We start from the raw sequence: 20,170 nt of genomic DNA on the forward strand, positions 1-20,170 counted from the left end.
ACAGAACTTATCTAGAGGAAATAAAATTCAACAATCTGATCCCCCATGCTTGTCAGAGTCAGTTCACATCAGAAACACAAGTTAAAAAAGGTCTCTGCTTCTTGTTTTGTATTATTGAATGAACTAAAAACTGTATTTTCAAATTTTGCTTTTGTGTTGCCAGAGGAAAATTACATGCAGTGTAAAAACACAGTTGTGGACTTGGTGGGAGAGTTTAGAAAGCTACTGGTTGTTTTATCACACAGAGCAAACTGATGGACACATGAAAGCACATTTTACAGCTTTTGAATGTTCCTTTCTTTTTATTGATTTTCTTTTTTCTTTTCTTTTTTCATCCTTTCATGTGATTCTCATTGCAGAGTAACAGTATCAGCTAAAAACTGCTAAACTTTGCAGCTTTATTTTCAGTTTTTTGGCACCCAAAATGAGTGATTGATTTGGATAAATTGTTACAAAGGGGTAATCATCCTCAGTCTGTGATTCACTTGGTGATAATATTCAGCAGGAGGTGGAAAAATGACTCTTCCTCTTTTCTGTTTTTACATGACTACTCTTCTCTCTGTGTAATCCTGAAATGACCTGGTGGAGCGCTGATGGCCTCAGCTCCATTTCCAAATTAATTGGGCTAATTAAGAACGGAAACCCAATTAGCCCATGCCACAGCTAACACGCTTCAAGTGAAGTCCTCTGAGCTGCTGTTGTGATAGCAGAACAAGTTGAATTTGCTTTTTTCTTTCTTTTTAGGGAGGGTGGTACATGTTTTTTAAATTTTGTCTGCAAGTTGATGAAGTACTCTTAAAGAAATTGAGACCTTAAAGTCTAGACTAAGACAACACAAAGCCTACCAGTTAATAAAAGAGCTGATGATTGATAATGGTAATTTTTCACATAATGACACAGACTGAGGTAAATACTGATCCTGTAATAAATCTGGACTCATTCAACGTTTGTGTTCTTAGTTTTTGTGAAAACAGCATCTTTGTTTAGTACAGCTGCAGAGGTAACCACCTCTTCGGGTGAATATTTCTCTTTTCTGTCTTGCTCTTCCTGTCTTTGCTAATTCACAACACACTCATAAGATATTATTGTTTTTTTTTTAGCTTTTCTTCCAACACATAAATCCCACACTCTTTCCACATAAACATGCTCTTCACCACAGATCTGTTGCTTCTTAATCTCTTTATAGCCCAATATCCCACAGTCCCTGCAGGTTTACTTACAGCTTTGTTCTTACTTGTATTTTCCTCCATTGTGCCCCTCAACATCCTCTTGAGTATTTGTTGTAATGATTTTCTTGCTTTCTAATTTTTATATTGTGTGTATAATATCTTCAGGCTTGTATCTGTCGGAGTTGCTCCTCCCCTCCTATAGCATTCTCTTTGATGGCCTCTTGAGTGTTGCCCAGTCACTCTATTCACACAAGTTCTTAGCATCTTTTCTCCAGCACTCATCCACTTGAATTACATCATTTACACCATTATTTCCCCTTGTGTAAAACCCTGTCTCTTCTTCCCACTCTAAAGCTTGTCTTCCACCCCAATATCATGTGTCCATAAGCAGAAAACATGTTCCCCCACATGTTTCTGCTTATATTCTTCCTTTGTTTCTCTTAGTTCCTTATGCTGTTTTGCATCTAGTTCCGATGGATTTTGTTCCCAGCAAACCTTGCCCTCATGTTCAACTCAAATCACAAGCCAGAGGGTGATGTGAATCTGGGATGAGAATTTCAGTCCGGTTTGCCATCTTAATAGAGCATCTCCAAAGCTTTTGTTTCTGTTTGCATTAGCTCAAACACGGCCAGAGGTGGGATGATGTAAATGGGGCCTGACTTTAACCACAGCATATGCACCTGAATGAATCTGCATACAGTGCAGTAGTTTCATAAAGGGTATTGTCAAATTAACCCCCACCCACCCACCCCTCCATGACTATGTTCATTCTAAAGTAGCTTGCTGAAGCATAGCTCCCCCCAGAGGGCTCCCTATCCTTTGTTGTTACATTAGCATCTCATTACGCATTTCTTTTCCATTCAAATGCCCCGTCTTATTCCTCTTCCTCTCTTGTGATCTTGTTGCTGATTCCTTTTCTCATGCCATCTTCTTGCTTACAATCTGGCTCTCCATCACTGCTACTCAATCTGCTTATTATTTGTTTATCATTTTATCTGGTTGACAGTGGCCTTGTTCCTTTTCCCCCACTCTGTCCCACTGAAAGCTTATCACTTTATCTAAAGGCTTGTTTGCAATATCTCACTATCATTAATCCCTTTTTTCCTCCAGTCACAAATGCTTTCTGCCTCTGTACTTAGTATCTTGATGATTATTTAATTCCTCTGCTAGATTTAAATGTCATTTTGAAATTTTAAAGGTGCCCAGTTTTACCTTCCAGCGTTGTGGGACAAGTGGTTAAGTTGTCCTTTTTCGCTGTCTTGTTTACACTCCATGCTGTTGCAAAGCTGCACAAGTGGCTGTTCTGGGGGCTTAAACACGCTTCAAAGGATCTTCTTTATTAAGTCATTTTAATTGGACTGGTTTGCTTCGGACAGCAGTGGGTGGGATGATGTTTGGTTAAAAGTTGGTGTGATCAAGGCTGAATAGAATTACAACCCCAGCTCCAAAAAGTTGGGGTATGTAAAATAGAGACACAATAGAACATAGAAAACATTCCAGTATTGAAACTGCTGACTTTCCCTTCTAGCTGCTCAATAGGGGGCTTCCTGGGTATTTTTTGGGCATATTTAGCATTTCATGATGTGCCAAATATTTTGACTTAGTGAAAGCTTTGTTCTGGAGACAGGCCTGTCCAGTAACCAGACTTTTCTACTATGAAGCCATGCAGATTGAATAGATGCTGAATGTTGTTTTACATTGTCTTGCTGAATATGCAAGGCCTTCCCTGAATATAAAGTTGGCTGGATGGGAGCTTAACTGATGCTGCCTTTCCAGATGTGCAAGTTGCCATTTCTGTATGCACTGATGCATTTTTAACTGAGAACTGATAAGCCAGACGATTAGCTGGTGTCCATGACCTCAAAAATTCATTTAAAATTTTTCCTGAACCCTAAAACTGTTTTCTCCTTTATCTCAGCCCATTCCTTGAGTTTAGGCCCAGAAAAGATGTTCCTGGATCATGTATGATTTATTTGAGCTTTGACCTTCATTAGTGGATGGCATGTTAGGGTTGCATGGCATGGAAGTAGTGGACCCAAATACAGGCTTTATGAGGGAGGAGGCAGAATATGATTTTAATAAACAAAACTAAACTGTAAGACGTGTACTGAACTTAGCATGAATACTAAAAAAAACAAAAGATTACAAACACATGAACACTAAAGCACATGAAGACTACAATGGTTAAAAAGAGACATGAACACTACAAACTGATTGGAAAAGACTAAATGAAACCGAGGGGTGTGTGTGTGTGTATATATATATATATATATATGCACAAGGATTAGCATGGAACGGATAATGTTAATGAGCCAAATCAAACCAGGTGAGCTAATGATAGGAAGCAGAGCAAAATAGAACTAAACATAACACAACGATAAAAAAACCAAAACCAAAAACATAGATCATGACATGCCCGGGAGAACTGTGTTCACAGAGGATGATATCTGGAAGTTTTTCTGAGCTCATTTAGAGATTTTCATCACAGAATCCTGTCTGTGTTTAATGCAGCGCTGCCCGAAAGGCAACCAGCAATGTCTCCTTTACACTGAGATGATTCCAGCTTCTCTGAATCTTTTGATGATGTCATGTACTGTAAGTTAATAAATATTAAACACCTTTACAATTTTATTTTGAGGGATGTTTTACTTAAATTACTTCACAAATGTGGATCTGTTCACTATTTGTGATAGTTTGTTGTAGATTGCTGGACCTCTGCTCATCTTAAATTCAGAGAGACTCTGCCGCTCTAAGGTGCTCTTTTTATGCACAGGCTTTTTGAATTTGGCTTTTTCTTTTAAGGTCAGCGTTGCTTTTATGGGCCAGAGTTTCCTACAACAAAGCACCTTTCTCTCTGCATGAGCTCATTTTATTCACATTCCCCGCTGGATGAGCCTCCACCTCAGTATATCTTTTACCTTCAGGTGATGCATTTGTGGTGTTTGTTTTTGTTTTGTGTTTTTCTTTGTGCCAAGATGAAGATGCAGCAATCAAACTGTGCTCACAGTATGCATGTGTGGAAGCAGGTCTCATTTCTCCCGCAGAGCTTGATGCTGGTGACTCTGATTGGGAACCAGATTGGGAAGACAGTAAAGCTGTTTTAGATAACTCTGTGTTCATTACATCTTTGACGACTGCATATTTTAATATTGCACTTATTAATGTTTTAGTTTGAGTTTTCACACTCACTTCATTAGAAATGCTCACACTGATCTCTTGTATATGAGCCTCCACTCTTCAGCAAGGACACAGTAACAATTCATTCTTATGTTATTCTCCTCCTAGTTTCCTCCTCATTATCTCTCAGACTCCATGAATAGCACCTGCCAGCGTCTCTGCTGCTCTGGGATTTCTCAACATTCTGGGCGGATGTTTGAAACACTTGTTAGCTGTGCTGCTTCCCCCATGTTATCTGACTCGAGGGGCGGGGGATAGGGATGAGAAACCCCACATAATCGCAATACGCTACTCTTTTATTTCATCTGGAAGTATTTAATAGAGTAGCTGCCTAAATCTGAGGAGCAGCATTGGGGTTACATTATCTAAACAGAAATAGAAACACACATTATGTTCATAGCTTTTGCTTCTATCTGAGCTACATGTAATTAGAAGATTGAGAATTGCAATCTGGGCTGGCCACGCTGATAAAACATGATGAATGTCATAAGGTTGTGCCTTCACTGCTAAAAGGTGTCAATAAAACAGCTGCAATTTCTTCAAAAATAGGGATGCATGTCAAAGAATAGTTTATTTTAAAAAATTTGTGCATGCCATTAAATGTTTACATTCATGGGCAGAGGTTTGGGGTAAGTCTTTAATTGATGTGCAGGGTTTTATTCTGGGAAATTGTTTGTGTATGTTAGCCTGCAATTGCTATTATTCCTCCCTGTCTGGAAGATGCAGGGGCGTGTACGCTTGAGGACGGAGAATTTTGTAAAATTATGTGATTTTTTTTTTCTTTCTTTGGTTTGCAGCTTTGAATTGTGCCATTCAGATACGTATTTGACTGGTGTGAGGAAGCTCTCCAGGCATCTGTTTGCTTTAAAGGGAGGGAGGTGGGTGAAAGGAAAGAAGAACAGATGAAGATGCACAGAGTCTAAATGAGTGATGGCAAAGTTTAACTGAGATGTTTAGGAGAGAGGGGGAAATTTTGCAAGGATGATGCAGAGAGCTTGGGTTTGAGGAGAGATGACTTTTACAGATAAAAAAATAAATAAATTAATAATGAGTTAATCTTAAACAAGGTTGCCTGATAAAATACACACAGGGACATAAGCAAACAAAGCTAAAAGAAGATTGAAAGAAAAGAGGGTAAGGCATGTTGGAGCCCAACAGTGCCGACTTTGATCCTCCCCCTTTCCATGTTACTTTTCTCTCCACCTCACCCTCTTTCCGCCTCTCATGTATCCTCATTTGCCCTCCTGCACCTCCTCTCGCCCGTTGTTTCCCTTCACTCTTTGTTTTATTTCCCAGTGGCGTGCTCGGCTTTGCCTTGCCGCATTCTGTTATGTACTCATGTCTCATTAACCGTTTTATCCGCCTTTTTATCTTCTTTCTCTTCCCCTCTGCTGCCTCTCCCTGTCCTCTCTTTAAGGCTCTAACCCTCCGGCTTGTTCACTGCTTGAAGTGTAATCTATTTGGTCTTGTTCCGTTTGTTGTAATACAATACAGTGACACCAGGCGGCAGCCAAGCCTATTCATTTGCTGTTTAGCCATGTTGATTCAAGGATGCTCAGTAGGTAGTTTCCTGATTTTTTTTGTTTTTTTTTTTTGTTGTTGTTTTTGATTTGTTTTGGTTTTTTTCTTTTTGGGGTGGGGGGGGTGGGGTTGGGGGGGGGGGGGGGGGGTGGCTCAAACAGTCACCTGTGACTTATTCAGATGAATATATGGTGAAAAACCATTATGGGTGGAATTTTATGCTCTGCATAAAGCCGTTTTGCAGTAGCCTATATAATTCTTTAACAAAAAAAAAAACAACACCCTCATCAAGCCATCTTTGAGATAAAATCTTAGCTATAGTGTAATCTAATCACATCAGATGGTCATTATATGAGCTCATCTGGAAACTAATTCAGACAAAAGAAGAAGAGGTGCAGCCTCTTCGTAGGTTAATTCAGTTTTCTACTGAAAACTCTCTGAAGACATGTAAAACCACCTTCATTCAAATAATGATGAGAGTATGAGATTTGTGAAGAAATTTAAAATAGAATTCTGTTTGAGGCTGATTAATGCTGACACATAAACCACTAGTGTGTCATTTAAAGAGAAATGTCAGTTCAGTCGTATTTTTATTATTGCCTAGAGCAGAGGTGTCAGACTCATTTTATTTCAGGGGCCACCTACAGTTCAATTCAAAGTGGGCCAGACCAGTAAAATAACAACAACCTAGAAATAATGAAAATTCCACATTTTTCCTTTTTTCCCTTGATGAACTATCCTTTTAGAAAGCATGATGAATGTCATATTTTATATATTTATTTAACATATTTTATATACAATAGATATGAAAACAAAAATTTATATATATATATATATATATATATATATATTTATATATGTGACACCCATGGCCAAGAGGTAAATCTTGAGAACTGGTGCGAATTCCTTCCCATTTGCATGCTCTATGTTAGGACTGAACACAAAAAGGTTAACTAATGATAATTTAATGATGAGGTAATGGTTTGGTATGCAAGTATAGTTTTCACTGTACTTCAGGGGTCATTAAAAGGTTAATGACTAGTGAGTTAATGATGACGTACTGCAGAACTACTGTTGATCAAATGAGTCTGTTAGCAAATAGTAAAAAAGAAGTTGTTACAGATTTGTTGTCCAGCTGGTTAATCTAAACCATTTATTAAAAAAGAGGTAACTAATTAATTATTATCCAATGATTAATTAGCTATTAGTCTCAGAATAGGTTTCCAGAAGGTTATTTAATCATTAATGAATCATTAGCCCAGATCTGTTCCTCATTAGTTGCTGAGTACAAAAATTTTGAGGCCTTTATTGTGGGCCAATAAGAGCAAAAAAAAATCAAATTGCATTTTTCTCTCAAATATTGCTGTTTGCTTTGCAATTTAATTTGTCAAATTCCAGCTTCTGTTCAGTGTAATTGCAGAAATATATTTATAACATAAGATAAAAAATTACTACATGAGATGTCATCTAAATATGAGCTATTTTATATTTAATGCAAAATCACAAGTTTGAGAAAAAAATATCTTCATGTGGCCTAAAGGTTAAAATACTTATAGAACAGGTTTATTCTTGGTCCTTGTATTAAAAAACTAAACTGTTTTTTATCTTATTTACACCACAGAACATCATTTTCCTACCCCAATGTGTATAGGCACAAACATGCTTGCACACATGTATGTGAGGACACGCTAACTAGGACACAGAGAATGAATGGAAAATATGTTGTTTCAGCCACCTGAAAATCAGACAAAAGTCAACATTTTATTTAAACTCTCCCAAGAAGGCGAAGATGGAAACACTTGTATAATGATGAGAAATTCATGTCCTTCATGGAGTCCCAGCTGAGCAAGCTAAATTTACTGTCATTGTAGTCCTTTCTGTGTAGTATGGCTTAAAATGGATTCACTATTCTTTTAGATTTTAACATCAACACGTTGTGAGATCTGAACTCTAAAAATATTTAGAGCAATTTCACTCAGTAAAACCATCTTTAGATGCAGATTTGAAACCTGGAAAATGAAAATGAATCGCTCTCCTTTGTGATTTGGTAACTGCAATCTTTAATTTGTGGTTTCGATTTAAAAACAATTCATCATTCAAGCCTACTTTAGGCGTGCAGTCTAAAAGAAATGACACTCAGAAACTGAGCGAATGCATCATATAGACATTATTGCATAACATTTATTCATTGTCCATACTGCTTTAACTGGTTAAATTTGCAGAGGGGCTGAATCCTATCCCAACTGCCAGACTACATCCAGAGTGTTCCATCACAGGACCGACACAGAGACTAATTACCATGCACCCTCTCATGCATAGTAGCAAAGTGGGAAAGCCAGAGTACCTGAAGACAACCCAGACAGAAAATTCCCACAACATCTGCACTCCTTATTTCATTACATTAGCATACAATTACACTGACTGTAACTAATATGGGTAAAAGTTCAAGTATATTTAAAAGCAAGTATGTGTGTAATTACCAGCCTCCTGCACACTTCTTGTAGAATTTACTTCTACTCATTCAAAAACAAGTCGGACACGTTTGAGGCAAAATGAAGCAGCCTGAGTCTAGTTCATCCTAAGTGGTGTGACATTTATGGTCTGCCAGCAGGGTGCTGTCATCTCAGCACCAGCCTCCGTCCACACATTCTCACCCTCTGTAAACATGTTTGACTTTATCAGTTGACTTTTCTGCCATCTGGCCGTTCCACACAGCCCCAGGTAGACATGAACCACTTTGTGCGAGCTTTGCCCCAAGGGACATTGGCAATACCCATTCTTATTTTCACCTCTCTTTTTTTAACCACAAGGCACTATTTTACTGTCACATTTACTTTCATCGGTTCTGGTTTGGGATCTTTTATGTGGAAGAGATTTTGTTCAGTCCTTGTCACACAGGTTCTGTATTATACTTTGTGATTTCTTGCCTGTTCTAACTTTGAACTACAGAGGTTTGAGCTTTAAGTCTTCATTGCAAAGCTTAATAAGCGCTTTTAGTTTACTGGGTCAGCTAGAAATGGGCCATTTTCTTTCATCTTTCTTATGCTAGGAACTGTGGTTTAATCCTGTGGATGAATCTATTCAGACAGTGTATTAGAATTTAATCAAACTGGGTTTTATCCCTCATTTGTGATTGATGGTGGTAACCCCCCCAGTTCCCAAGGCAAAGAGATGCCTACACTAAAGCTATGCTGTAATATTTACTGTCATATACAAACACACACACACACACACACACACACACACACACACACACACACACACACACACACACACACACACACACACACACACACACACACACACACACACACACATTCATATATATATATATATATATATATATACACACACATATATATATATATATATATATATATATATATATATATATATAAATGTGTGTGTGTGTGTGTATATGTGTATATATATATATATATGTGTGTGTGTGTGTGTGTGTATATATATATATAGGGCACCAGCTTAAAATCATGACAGCAATTTTTTTTCATGCTTATTCTCCGTCAAACTGATATCAACTCAAAAGGCAGAATTGTACATCACTAAGCTAATGCCCAGTTGTATAAGTTGGCGTACAGACCTTGAGATATGTTTTCTGGTTGTTGCAGCACTGCTGTTATCGATTATCAAGACTAGAGATGTTCTGATGAGGAGTTATTTTGTGTGTAATGTTCATTTGAAGCTAACTTTTGAAGGAAACTGGCTTCCTTGTTGTTGTTCCTGCAACATTAGCATACAAGCTCAATTGGCTCCCCAAAGAAATTAGCTGTTAATCAGCTGTTACACTCATGGCCATGTGTGTGTACGTAATGAGAAATATCCAGAAGATTTGTGTCCTAACTGCACAAGGCACAGTTTGATGGCTGCAAAGGCAGAAAAGGGGACGTCACTTATCTATCTTCTCAATGTTGACCTTTATGCCAGCACCCAGCTGAGAAGCGAGATAGGCCCAGTGCTAGTTCTTCCACTAGTTCCTACTTTTTTTTTACTTTTTGCAGTTAGGGTATAATCCCATTTTCCTTTAGGATTCAAGGACTAGTGGTAGTCTAGCTATCCAAATGGCCCCCAACATCTTGTTTGTTTAGCAGCATTTCTCAGTGACCCTATTGATGGCTAATTAGCCATCCACTGTGCATCCTACTTGTATTGTGAGCTCTCACCAGCCAGTAAAAGACTTTCTTTTCCTCTCTTCATCTGATATTGTGTTTTGCTTTTCTTTGCTGAATCAGCCACAGTGTGCATAAAAAATGGCCGGTGTGTTTATATCTGCTTGCTAGTGTGTGATGCAGTGCGAGGATGTGATGCAACGTCACGTAGCATCCCAGAAGAAAAAGTTGTGAAATGCAGTTTCTCAGCCTTGGGGCTCTGCTGGGCAGAAATGTAAATAACAGTTTTCAATGTGCCATCAAATGAGTCAGGAACGCAGAGTTTTAAGGTCAGAAAGTTACGTAGTGTGATTAAGTATTAGCTAACCTCTACTCCTTGATCCCTGAAATAAAAATGACACCTTACCACTGCAAAAGGGAGGAGTAGGGCTAAATGGTTGGGAAAATCAGGACTGGGCCAAAGAATGATGATGTTGCTGTGGTTGAGGCCAGCTGTGCAAGAAGTAGCTACTAGTAAACGGTAGTAAGAAAATGTATTGTCTGCAAAATAGTCATGAAAATCTTAGACAGACATTAGAACTCAGGATATGATCATCTGAATCAGCTAGTTGCAGAACATACAGCATGTACAGTAACAAATCTGCCAGTTGCTGTTATTGTCTAGACTTCCCTGTTTAATCACAGAAACTTGAAAAGATTGAGTAGCAGCTGCTGGACATTATAGCCAGTCATTCCAAAATTAGCTGTCACTTTGAAATGAGCTTGTTTAGCAGGAATAGCTGTCGATATAATGTAGACACTGTCACTAAGAACTTTTCAGTCATCCAGACTGGGAAAGAAAACAGTTCACAGTTCCTACCAGAGAACCATTACCCAGCCACTCTGGTAATCAGGCAAAGTAAAGTAAAAAAAAGATGAGATAAGGTTATGTTAGAGCAACAAAATCTTTATGGAGGCACAACAGAGGATAAGGTCAGCAGAGGTTATGTTGTTCCATATCACCACAAATAAATAAATAAAAAAACTAACTTGTCATCTTTGGCTACCGTTGTAGGATGGCAGAGATGATAAGGATAAGTTATAAGTGTTAAGTCTCTGATAAATGACCTTACAGGGATGAACACGCTGCTGTTCCAGTGTTAAGTTTTTTTTGTTTTTTTTCGTTAGCTGTGATACAAAGCACTGAAGCGAAGATCTGGAGTCAATAAACATGTTTGAATAGTTTTATTATAGGAATCAAACACAGCTTTAGTCCCCTCTGATTTACAGCCTACACAGAGCAGAGTGAGAAATGATCATGATAGTCTTCTTTTCATGATTATAAACCCACACATCAGCAACTTTACTAACAGAGCTGAGGAAAGGAAAGATGACACAGAACAAGAGCGTTAATCATTTATTACATACTGATAACAACAACAAAGTGAAGTCTGCATCTGTCTGTCATCCTGTTTTCTCTCTGAACTCCCTGTCATGGCTTTATCTGCTGCATCTGACAGTGTTTTCTTTTTTCTTTCCCAAAACTTATAATGATGACAATGTATTTTTTATTTATTTACAATAGCAAAAGTGTGTTATTACCAAGTTGCTGGAGTGTGATAGTATTGTGTGTTGATCCAGAGGGCATGTATAGACTGCATGTTTTGTCATTTAGTTTGGAGTAGTAGCATTTCATTGTGGTTTAAACATTGTTAAATTTGTTGATTTATTGTTTTAAACTGAGTTGCGCTCCAGATCTAGGGAAAAAGCCAAAGGAGCTGGCCTGAGCTGAATGATAACTTTGAGATAATCTGGAATAATCTGGATGAAAGTAGAGATAAAATTAAATTTGATTAATGTTTTTATATTCTCTTGCTCATATGTCAGAAAAGGCAATAAAATTAGTATTCTAATTATTTAATATTCTGCATTTGCATCAGAGTGATTATACAAGTGCAAAAGGAAAAGCAGCGACATCCTGCTAAACTGTCTGGTATAGTGTTTTCTGGCAATAATCAAGGTCCAGGTAAAAACTGGGTGTCACCATTGACTTGCTTAATAAAATGTAAGAGCAGGAACTTTTTAGGAAATTAAAGCATAAATTATTTTTTCACTGGCCGTAGTGAAATACTAAAACAAACAATCTGGAGTATCTAAAACAATGTACAAAAGCAGAATAACGTTTGTGCCTCCTGCAGCTTAAATTTGGTTTAATTTGTTTGCATGATGCTTTCATTTTGTGCTAATTATTATTCCAAGGTGACTTCTGCTGCAAGGCCCCAATGCTAATTAGAAACCCATCATCTTGAAGTTGCTTTGACCTTTAAAGATATTTAGAAACTGGTTAAAATGCAGCATGAAAAAAAAAAAAAAAATAAATAAAATCTCATGACATTTTACATAAGCCTGCGTTTAGTAAGGAAGCACATATATTTCCAGGTTCTGTTAGTGAAAAATAGTAAATAAGAGCAAAACACAGGAACAATTCAAGTTGCACTGAAAAATATCATGCATTGATCCCAAAATAAACTGAAATTATTGCAACAGCAATTTTTTTTTCAGGAATTTTACATATTTGAGTTATATAAAATAACAGACAGAGATCTCCCAGGAATGTTTGTATTTAATTGTTTGCATCAACTTTAACGGTTGTTTGTAGCTGTTATGTTTTTCTTCCTCCCACCTCTCTGCACCTCACTCCTTCAAGCCTTCTGTAGCTCAGAAGATAAAACTAGATGATGGAAAGAAATTTTTACGACAGTGTTCCCATGTCAGAGTTCCTCATCAGACACAGGATGCACCCACATGCCTGCAGACATACTCAAACAGCCGTCACATAGAAACACACCCACAAACAGAAACATAGAAATCCAAACAGAACTTGTGTAGATGAACAAAAACTATCAAAAAAATTAAGATTTTGCTTCAGTACATCATAGGCATGTGTCACTGGATACACTCTCTTCTTGCACATTTCCATTGAGAGGAAACAGTGGAAGTTTATACAGAGAATCAATCTCTGAACTTCAGTAACTATGAAGGAAGCATTCAGGTCGGGCATAGAGCTGATAATCTAATGAAAGAAGTTTAAAATTGGTCACCATTCTTCCAAGGTTCACTGTCAATGATTATTCTGTAATATAGCTGTAATAAAAGTATTATGCTGAGCACATCTCCCCTTCTCCTCCCTACGGCATTAATTTATGTTGGTACTTTGCCACTTTGCTGAAGAGGACATTTTCTGTGTGGCTTTGCACACTTTCAGCCATCTGCCACTGTGAAACCACTTGTGTTTGAGTCTTATTACAAAAAGATTTTTTTTCAAAATCCATTTTCAACTAATTCAGACACAAAAATTTGAACTAAAAATTCTGTAGGCTACTATTTATCAGATTTTGGATGGAGTAGATTAAAAAAACACAAACTTCTTATTTTCTTTGACGTGTTGAAAAAATATCCATTTTATATTGGTGTTGTGCTCTTTGGTACCTTTATTAGGTTCATTACTTGTTGGGCTTGCTACATCAGAGGTAAATTTAGGTTCTTTAAATGACAAGAAGAACAGATGTAACTTTAACTGAGGTATTTTGTTTTGGGGGTATTTTTGTACATTTTTAATTTAGGCAATCTTTCCTTTATTTTTTATGTATTTTATATTATTCATATTATGAAATAACTCCACATGGCATCACCATTATTATTTGTCTGAGTAGTGCAGAAAAAAAATCAGTTTGCATGTGGGTGTGTGTCTGAGTATGTGTAAGTGTATAATATGACAGAAAAAAACATCTGTTGTATTATAAATATGTGTGACATTTCTAATAAACCAAACTGATTGAAAATCATATGAAAATTCAGCGTGTTATGGTGATTTTTATCGTTGACAGACCTCTGCCTCTATTGACTAATGCAGTAAGTAGACGCCACTTACCCCGGCCCAAGATGGCGGCTGTGTTGACGCATCATTCCAATGGACAGCAGCGTCAGAGGCGACATCTACGTGTATATATCTATGGGATAGATATAGATAACTGGCCACATATTGCACATGTCATAGTTTAGACTGAATAAACTTGCACCCATATAGGTTTGACCTTATCAGTTTGCTGCTCTGACAGCCAGTTCACCAGTGGCTTATAAAAAATCTTGATTGTGCTAAATCTTCAACAATTTAGTCCAGCTGAGAAGAGTACTCAGAAGAATGGCCTTATACTTATCTCCAAGATGAAGATACAGCACTAAACTCCTTCAGCCTGAAACATTAAAGAGTTCTTTTGTCATGATATAGAAAGATGATTTTTTAGCCTCTGACCAGTTAAAGGCTGAAAGTGTAGAAAACTGTCTTGTAGGGAACTGTTGCTTAGGGATACTGAAGCTACTTTCACCATAAATAAATACTTAAATACTGACACAAAGGGTACTTAAATGGCAGCACGGAAATAAACCAGTGACAAACCTCTGTAGTGATCTGATGTGACCTCAGGCCAGGCTTTCTGTCCTCTGCCATGCCTGTTGCATGGTCCATACTAGGACTAAAACCAAACCCTTTTGATGGCTCATCTCATCACCATCACTTTGTTCCTCAGAGATTCAGCCATCACTGCATTTACTACCTCACATAGTGTTTACCCTGTTAGATTTTAATGCAGAGTTATGAGTCACTGATCAAAGTGCAGGACAGTCCAATAAAAATGTCTGAAATAGACACCATCATTGACAGAAAATGGAGGAAAGACTGGTTGAAGAAATGGAGACCAGACTCATTTAATGTAAATTTAAACAATCCAGTTGTGTGTTTAAAAAAAAAACAAAAAAAAAACAACTTAGTTTTGGTGCTCAAGATTAACTTACTTAAACCAGTTTGATTTCTAACAATCAAAATTTAAAGGTGCAGCATGTAATAAACTCAAACATCAATGAAAATTTAATATATCATTGAAAACTGTGTTTCTATTAGTATCTAATCACTTAACAAAAAAAAGTATGTTTTTATTCTCTTAGAATGAGCCATTTATAACTACTCATGGGGGTCCACATACATGAATATGGAATAATTAACACCTTAATAGGCACATAGAAGACAGTAGACATGTACACAATGTTAAAATAATTTCCCGTAGAGCTGTCATTGTTGCACCTGAGGTCACTGGATCTACTCACTGATAAAAACATGTTAATGTCTGGAAGAATTTTGGCCACTGATGGCCACCATCCATTCACCACTGTGCCTGGAATTTAAGTCATTTTTATGCCAGTAGTTCTTACACACTATACTTTTTAAAATAAAAGTAGTAGTTTATCCAAAAGAAAACTACACTTTGTGGATTTAAGCAACTTGGACGATCTGAAAAGGGTTTTGAGCAGGGAACCTATGAGCTGTAGATATAAAGTACTTTTTTACTTGAATCTCATTTAGGTTTCTGGTTTGATGAGGGCAGTATTCTTTCATGGATTCAGTCAACTTGTATAATGTCTTGTTTTCATTTGGAAAATCTTATTTTGGCAGGGATATGAGGCAGAACCCAAGTACAGACTCAGACAAGCAGTTCAAGTTTCAGCATATTTGTATAGTAAATTTCAGTTAGCTATAGTGGGGCTGGTGGTGACGGTGTGTCTAATGCAAGAGCTTTTATAAGAGTGGTGGCTGATGGTCTGGCAGAAGGAAACAGCTAAATTAGTCAGAGCAAAAATATTCAGAAAATTATTACTTGTTGGCTCAAGGTTGACTGTGGCTGAGTCTACAATCTGGCAGTGAGATGAGGTTGGATGCCTCTTTAAATATAGGTGATGATTAGACAAACAGGTGGAGCCAGTCCAGCACACCAGGACTGCATCTGTAATTAAAGCACAGGGACAGGAAAGGGAGGGAAACTGGCTAGGGGAGAGGGAGTTCCAGGTATGTCAGATTACCAAGTGAAGCTATTCCTTTAAGTTGCTTTGCCATACCAAACCAGAAAACTAAATGAGATTTATTTATTTATTTAAGTATAACAGCGGCAAATCCATAAAGCTGTGCTTTTCAATCTTTCTTTCTGTAGCCTACTTTGAATCTCATCAAGCTGAGATTTTTGGTTTATTTAGCCATAATTTAAGCAGGGAATCAGAGATTTAAAATCTATTTTCTATTAGTGTCCTGACCACGATTGGCAGCAGCTCAGGTTATCTGTTATAAACACAGCAAAGTTAATTTCATATGTTGAAAATCGGTGCACAAATTGGTCATAAGCATATGTGAGAAGGCGCATGCATGGGCTGTTTCACTGCAGTGTACATTTTCATATCTCCAACTCTGACATTGTTCCATCTCTACACCCCAGTTACTGCATGCAGAGCACCATTTGATTCAGGGCCAATTATCTGCTTTGCTGGTCTCATTGTTGAGTGATTGTGTAATGAAGGCATGCTGTTTTAAAATGCAGCAGTGTGCAGCTCACGCAGTCTTATTGTTGTGGTTAAATTTTTTGTCTCCTGCAATTTCACTGTTGTGAAGAATTGAAAAACTAGATTCTTAGCTTGTGTGTTTTGTGCTGCCACTGTTGTATTGAGGCCAGTTTCCCTGTCAATATTTGTTCCCTTCGAGTTACACCAAAGCTATGCCCCGTCCATCAGGGTGTGTCCCCTGCTATAATCTACCTGTATGACCAAGAAGTTTAAAAATTTCAGGATATATTTATCAAGATAACAAGTAAGCAGTAGGAATTTCAGAGTTGTGTGAACCTGCTTTCGTTCTAAACACAGTGGAACGATATCTGACAGAGATTTCCATTCACCAGGTATGACCCAAAAATGTGTCGCTTCAATATTCTCTTGTTGGTATTCACACTTATTTTAAGTCGAAGGGAAACTGGACTTATTTTTGTCCCTTGAAAACATTTTGCCTTTCATCCAAAAGGTTTCTTCTTGGCACCTCCTCCTCATGCTATTCATCAGCCTTTGTGTATTTACGTTGGGATGATGTGCCATTTCTTAACCAGGAGCGCTTGAAGGTCAACCAGTGCAGTTGTGTTGGTCACTCTAGCACATTCAGCATCCCCAAACTAATCCCACATGGTCAATTGGGTTGAAATTTGGACTCAAATTAGACCAGTCCATTCTCTCCACTCCCAAATTCTGGAGGAACTCTGACATCATCCTTTGCTGTTTGGGGGAGAGGACTGTCATCCTTGAGGATGGAGTTAGGTCCCAGAGTCTAGAGATTTGGGATCAACACTGGTTCCAGAATCTCATTCTGCTATGCCTGCCTGTCAAACGGTAGTCATACATCTGTGGGATTTTGGGGGCCACTACCCAGACGTTCAGCTGTGTTGCTCATTTCACATAAGCACAATCATTACAAGTGATACTTTCTTGTAACAGTGACTAATCAGGCTTTCCAGTAATGTATAATACAACACCAATTGGTATTATTAAAGAGTAGAAATAATCAACCAAACAATAATTTCCATACTTTTTCTGCAATGTCTCTTTTTTAGACTTTAGAATCAATTAAGATTAGGCAGAGGGACTTCAAATGGGTCATCAACATGATTACATTAGTAAGCATGCTGCAAGGCAAACTCCCTCCATGGACTTAGGTTGTATAAATACATCTACCCACTTACTAATGTGCCGTGATTATTGCAGTCGTTTGAGGGCACTGTCAGAACAAATACAGCAATAGTCGCAACAGAACACTTGCACAAACAGACAAAGTGTCAAACTTTACCCGCAATGACCCGGCAGCAACACTGCTTCTACATATGTAGAACATGTCAGGTGTTACGTGTTCTTAGGACTCACCTGCTCATTCATCCCTCCTAAATGAGCTCATCTTGTACTTTCTATGTTTTGCTTGGGGCCAAAATTGAGCCTATTTGGATGTTCATTCTGTGCCTTTATGAGAACCGTCACACTTTGGAGGTCTTTCTCACAGCAGATGTTTTAAGCTGTCAGCACCAAGAAAAAAAAACAAAACAAAACACCGGTGCACCAATTAAAAAGTTAATTAGTTTTGTTTCAACCTCTTCACACAAGGCACCTTGGTGTTGTAGAAACAAGTGACAGATTTAATCTATTATACTATTACAACATTATGATAGATGCATTTGCATTTTTATTGAGCTATATTAAAACATACAATATTTCCTCTCATGGTGAGCGGCAGCCGTTAAACTGCAGTTTCATCCCTGCCTCGCTGTCCCTGCAGCTGTAAACCGGCTCAGCCTGCCATCAGAGGCTCTTCATGTTTTGCTGCTGATAAATTTGTCCTTCACATACAATAGAAGTTCATCTGGTAAACATTTGGGCTGCAGATTATAATGAAACTCATCAGCAGTGTGCCATATTTTCACTTGCTTTTCATTTTTAATATGCAGTAAGAGGCTGCTCTCGGGGGAGTTGGGGGGGTGGGGGCAAACGGGGTATTGCACAGACCTCTAGTTGAAATAAGCTTACGTTGAGGCCGTTTGCTTTTCTGTACATAACCGGGCAAAGACACCTGTGAGCGGTTTACTGAAGTAGAAATGAATAATTAGTACTTGCATCTGTTTCATCTGTGCAGAAAAGCATGCTTTTTAAAAAATGATACTTTCTATGTATATCATCATCCTTTCCTCTCTCACATATACAATCTGCCATGAATTGCTAATGCTATTATTTATTTTTGAACAGTTATTGAGGTCATATTTTATGCATCGTGGCTTGTGCTTTTCATACATCAGAAATGCTCTAAATGTCAGAACAGCACTAATTTAAGTTATGCAGAAATCCATGAATATGTAATTCTTCCGGTCTTATTCCCTTTTCGCTTCCTAGGTCTTTTTTTTCTCTTTCTCTCCTGTGTCTCATCTATGTTACCCCCCATCCATTTTCAGTTCCTCTTCTGCTCCTCCACAGAGCTTTTATTCTTTTTCTCTTTTTTTTTTAAACAGACTCCATTTGTTTCTTTCCCCTCCTACTCCAAGTCCTGACACTGCTGAAGGGATTTCTCACTCTGCTTTCTTTCCTCCTCTGTAGCTTTCTCCTTATTTGTTTCCCTCTGTCTCTATCTTTACCTCCCTCCCTCCCTCCCTAATTCCCTGCCTCTCACTCTCAGACTCTTCCCTCACCATCTCTCCACACAAATGGCTCACTTTACACATTACGGAAGCATCCATCATTTTTCTCTGTGAAGGAAATTTATTTCTATTTTTTTTTTTCAAACTGTGCTCCTGTTTTGGTTTCTTTTCCCCACTGTCTTTTCTTTTCCAACTCTTGTGGATCCAGTCCTAAAGCTGCTACCAATATGTTTTATTTCCAGCTGGTCATCATGGCAGGGACCGTTCTGTTGGCGTATTACTTTGAGTATACAGACACGTTCCCCGTGCACATCCAGGGCTTCTTCTGCTTTGACAAAGCCTACTCCAAGCCTTATCCAGGACCAGAGGACAACAGCAAAGCGTCGCCTGTTCTCGTCTACTCCCTCGTCACCGCCATCCCCACTGTGACGGTGAGTGTGTATTCAACTTCCACAGGTGTTCATCATGCACCTGCACACAGACATACATTTACATTCATGCACATGTGAGACACTCATGCGCTGGTAGTTTCTCCTCATCTGCACGTGGTGCTTGTGGATTGAAAGAGGGCAGATATGTGTAGGTGTGCACCCTCGTGGTCTCGCTGTTCTGTTTGTGTGGATGCGTTCTCAGTCATAACCATGGCAACGGGCACTATATTTGTCCTCCATGAAGCAGAGATAGCAACACTGCACAGAATCTGTCGTTATTTCAAAATGCATGCTGTAAGAAGAGAATAAAGCATTACTTGTGCATGGTTTAGCCTGTCTGTGCACAAGAGCCTCAGTTTGATTGTTTCCTCCTCACACATGACTTAAAAATGCACAGAAGATGCCTTCAATAATTAAACATCTATATGGAATTGTAAAATGTGGGTCACAATGCAGCAGATTAAACATTAATATTAATTTATTGCATTTTCACCATTACTGAATCATTTTCCAGTGGGAGTAATGGTTGTTATGCTGGAAGATTCTGAGTTCTGTCACAGCCGCCATTTTTCAGTAATACAGCAGGATATTTATAATAATGAAACGTAGCTTCATGTTGCCATCAAAGCTTTGCTTTCATGACTTTTCTCTTGACCCCCAGGGTTTGTCTCTTTGATGTCACACAGTTAAGTGGCATTACAACATGTCTGCCTCTGAGCTACACATTAGGT

The 20,170-nt window shown here is 38.1% G+C and overlaps 1 protein-coding gene across 3 annotated transcripts in view; it reads left to right on the forward strand.

Annotated features, from left to right (window-relative positions):
* The window catches only part of LOC121638987 (phospholipid phosphatase-related protein type 5-like), a 60,921-nt gene that overhangs the window by 6,226 nt on the left and 34,525 nt on the right, over positions 1-20,170 (forward strand). For all 3 annotated transcript variants that reach the window (XM_041984120.1, XM_041984122.1, XM_041984121.1), the window contains exon 3: positions 19,251-19,439. In XM_041984120.1, the coding sequence (XP_041840054.1) occupies positions 19,251-19,439 (189 nt within the window). The remainder of the gene's footprint in view (positions 1-19,250; positions 19,440-20,170) is intronic.

The sequence above is a fragment of the Melanotaenia boesemani genome, chromosome 4 (genome assembly GCF_017639745.1).
Source record: "Melanotaenia boesemani isolate fMelBoe1 chromosome 4, fMelBoe1.pri, whole genome shotgun sequence".
Lineage (NCBI taxonomy): Eukaryota > Metazoa > Chordata > Actinopteri > Atheriniformes > Melanotaeniidae > Melanotaenia > Melanotaenia boesemani.